The 4,293-nt window shown below is 37.6% G+C and overlaps 1 protein-coding gene across 1 annotated transcript in view; it reads left to right on the forward strand.

Annotated features, from left to right (window-relative positions):
* Nucleotides 1-1,794, forward strand: part of LOC146322072 (tripartite motif-containing protein 16-like) — a 2,232-nt gene extending 438 nt beyond the window's left edge. Inside the window, exon 1 of the mRNA XM_084727416.1 lies at nucleotides 1-1,794. This exon is cut by the window's left edge and continues 438 nt beyond it. Coding sequence (XP_084583542.1) covers nucleotides 1-1,336 — 1,336 coding nt within the window. The 3' untranslated portion in view covers nucleotides 1,337-1,794.
* The last annotated feature ends 2,499 nt before the right edge of the window (nucleotides 1,795-4,293 follow it).

Below are 4,293 nucleotides of genomic sequence, written 5' to 3' on the forward strand. Positions count from 1 at the left end.
TCTGGTCTGTCTGGTCTCATACTGTGAGAAACACCTGCAGCCTCACTATGATGTTGCTAAATTAAAGAAACACAAGCTGGTGGAGCCCTCCAAGAACCTCGAGGAGAACATCTGCTCTCGTCATGATGAGGTGATGAAGATGTTCTGTCGTACTGATCAGCAGTGTATCTGTTATCTCTGCCCTGAGGACGAACATAAAGGCCACGACACAGTGTCAGCTGCAGCAGAAAGGACTGAGAGGCAGAGAGAGCTCGAGGTGAGTCGACAAAACATCCAGCAGAGAATCCAGGACAGAGAGAAAGATGTGAAGGTGCTTCAACAGGAGGTGGAGGCTATCAATGGCTCTGCTGATAAAGCAGTGGAGGACAGTGAGAAGATCTTCACTGAGCTGATCCGTCTCATGGAGAAAAGACGCTCTGATGTGAAGCAGCAGGTCAGATCCCAGCAGGAAACTGAAGTGAGTCGAGTCAAAGAGCTTCAGGAGAAGCTGGAGCAGGAGATCACTGAGCTGAAGAGGAAAGATGCTGAGCTGGAACAGCTCTCACACACAGAGGATCACAACCAGTTTCTACACAACTACCCCTCACTGTCACCACTCAGTGAATGTACAGACTCATCCAGCATCAATATCCATCCTCTGAGGTACTTTGAGGACGTGACAGCTGCTGTGTCAGAGCTCAGAGACAAATTACGGGACGTTCTGAGTGAGAAATGGACAAACGTCTCACTGACAGTGACTGAAGTGGATGTTTTACTGTCACAACCAGAACCAGAACCCAAGACCAGAGCTGAGTTCTTAAAATATTCAACTGAAATCACACTGGATCCAAACACAGCATACACATATCTGTTATTATCTGAGGGGAACAGAAAAGTAACAGGAATGAAACAACAACAGTCTTATTCTAGTCACCCAGACAGATTCACTAACAGGTCTCAGGTCCTGAGTACAGAGAGTCTGACTGGACGTTGTTACTGGGAGGTGAAGTGGAGAGGGACAGCAGTTTATGTTGCAGTCGCATACAAGAATATCAGCAGAGCAGGAGACTCAGATGAATGTGGATTTGGATCCAATGACAAATCTTGGTCATTAAGATGTAAAACAAAGAGTTATGAGTTTTATCACAACAGAGTCCAAACTCCCGTCTCAGGTCCTCAGTCCTCCAGAGTTGGAGTGTACCTGGATCACAGTGCAGGTATTCTGTCCTTCTACAGCGTCTCTGAAACCATGACTCTCCTCCACAGAGTCCAGACCACATTCACTCAGCCTCTCTATGCTGGACTCTGTGTTCATTGGCTTTTTAGATCCACTGCTGAGTTCTGTAAACTGAAATAGACAGAAGTCATTTAAGGGATTGTGGGTAAAGTTTTATGGTTCATTTGTTCAAATAGTTTTGTTTCCATCTGAGAGCTGATTGTTGTGACATTTCTTCACTGCACAGAGATAAGCTGTCAATCAAACACTGTGGGCGGTACTTTGACATCTTCTCATCTGTTGTAAACATCTCTGTTCTCTATATGTGTGTTTAATATTTGTATTGATGTATTTGTGTCTTCTTGTTTCTCTTCCATTGCAGCACCAGACCTTCATTTATTGTAAATATTTTCTTCTGGACACTTCTTTAATTACATTTTACATTTATTTGTTTGTCAGACCAAATGTTGTTTTTATTGTTGTTCAAATCAAATGAGAAACAACAAATGAGGGACTATGATGTTTTATAAAGCTGTAATTATCATGATCATAATCAATAAGAAGATCATTCATTATTTCTTTGTACATAGCTGAGATTCTGTGTCAAAAATACCTGAAAATATTGATGCTTCTTTCAAAATAAAAGTCACTTTTTGTGACCAAGTTTTTATTGTTTTTTCTTCTTTATCTTCTTTCGTTATATTCATATAAACAAGTCATAACAGAATTTGAATGTTCATAGTTCATCTATTCCTTTCATACATTGCTGTTATTCACATACTGTCGTGAAATAAATTGACACACCAAGAATAAATAAAAGATTAAAATAAATAGTTCACATATCTGAATTCTCAGTACAAGACCCACGATAAGAACATTGATGAATCAGTGCATTTATAAAAATCACTTATTAAAATAACAAGAAGTAGAAGGAAAAAGAAACAGAACAAAAAAGAAATTAAAATATAATTGTAACCTCCATCTACATTACCACTGATCATAAGTTTTATTTTGCAGCCTCTTCACACTGAGCCCCCATGTGGCCTGAACTTGTAATTCTTCTAAACTGAAAAATTATATTTGCATCTTACATGTTTGTTAAAGTCCCTTCTACAGTCTTCATTCTTTTTTTTTTTTAATAAATAGAAGTAATATCAGAGAGAAATAAGAAAAATAGGGAAAAAAGAAAAAAGGGAATATATTCACATGTACTCATTCAGTTTGGCATATATCTCATGTACATGGTGTTCACATTCATAATCAATATACTTTATCTGTACGCTCTATAATTGTCATTTAACTTTTTTCATTGTAAGGAAGATATCATGTGTGTTCTGGGTCTTCACACCTCGTGTTCTTCCTCTTGACACTTCAACAGAGAGTTTGTTATAAAAAGACAGAAGCCACTGATGTATATTTAAATCATGGGGATATTTCCATCTCATTACAGACATTTCTTTTGCTGCTGTTAGTCCACAGAACAAAGTTTATTTTTATGTTTAGATAAAGCAAGAGCAGAGTCATCATTCAATAGAATAACATTTGGAAGACATGATATAACTACATCCATTACACTGGATAAGATTCTTGATACTTGCTTCCAGAAATGACTAACCTCTAGATATTCCCACAGCATATGAATATATGTTCATATTTCATTTTGAGACAATAAACATTTTGACATAATATACATGGTAACCAGGATACACTGCAAACAGGAGCCACTGATAGTTAATTTCGTTACTTTTAATGGAACTAATTTGTGAAAATATTAACAAATATTTGTATTATATGTTGTTTTTGTCTGTTAGTAATCAGTTTACTATAAAGCATAAATACAATGCATCTTTTAACAACAGACCAGAAGCTCTCAGCTGAATCTGACACAATTTACAGGTAAAAATCCTGACTGTGATGTTTTACTGCACTCATTGTAAATGTAAATACACTTTATATGAGTAGAAATCTGATGTTTTACTTGTTCTGGGATCTGAAAGATGAATGAAGATGATAATAAAAAACATCTTCAGACAAAGAGTCTTCAACTTGTTTCAGGGTCAAATAAAAATCAACGGAGCTGCAGTTTATTTTACCTTCAGTTCTTTGTGATTCATGCGTCTCGACAGGGCGGCGAGGTTGTTACCATCACTTTTACATCTTCAGGGGATTTGAATTCTCTCCTTGATAAGTTTTATAAGCATCTTTCAAATTCATGTGACTGTGTAAATCTGCTGGGAGTGAGCTGTAAATGCTTATTTACTTTTTACACAAGTTGAGTGTGTCAGTGACTTTAATGTTTGTACATGTTTTCTTTAATTTTCCCTGTAGAAACACCTTCACAGTTAGTAATAAATGAGGGGTATCTCAGTCAGAGTGTGTGTGACCTGGAGTTATTGATTTTTTCTCACCTGTTCTAACTGGACAACCTATGGAGACTGTAAATCCAAATGATCAGTACTGAGGAGTTCATTCATTCCTGAGGTCACAAGCTGAAATTCAAAAGTCAGCACCTCTAATACAAATGGCAAAGATTTGGCAGAGCCAAGCCACCCTGTAATTTGTGTCTCTGTATCGGTTCTAATGGTTTTCTGGGGTTCTTACTGTTCCATATGAATGAAATGAAAGCTTTATCAATAGATTTGAAGAAGGATTTAGGAAGATAAAGGAGGATACATTGAAACAGAAATATGAATTTGAGGAGCACGTTCATTTTAATACAGTTGACTTTTCCTGGACAGGTTAAGTGTTTTCCATTTCTTCAGATCTGATTTAACTCTCTCAAATAGAAGACAAACATTTCTCTGATAAAGGCTCTGCATATCTCTTGTGACATTAAAGTCCAAGTATTTCAAGTCATTTCCGGACATTTGGAACAGAACAGTTTCTTTCCTTCTGCAGCTGCCCTCTTTAACGTTGCTCACGACCCCGACTGACACGACCCCACCCTCCCCTCCCTCTTATACGTCACATTCACCTCGTTCTCTAGTTTCTCTATTTTGCACATTGCAGTATCCTTGTATACTGCCAACTTCCACGTTCAACATCAAACCTTTTGCACTCCCACATAAAACTGCACAGCTCCTTCTACTATCCACCTC

Source organism: Lutjanus erythropterus, chromosome 9 (genome assembly GCF_056507025.1).
Source record: "Lutjanus erythropterus isolate fLutEry1 chromosome 9, fLutEry1.hap2, whole genome shotgun sequence".
NCBI classification, from domain to species: Eukaryota; Metazoa; Chordata; class Actinopteri; order Lutjaniformes; family Lutjanidae; genus Lutjanus; species Lutjanus erythropterus.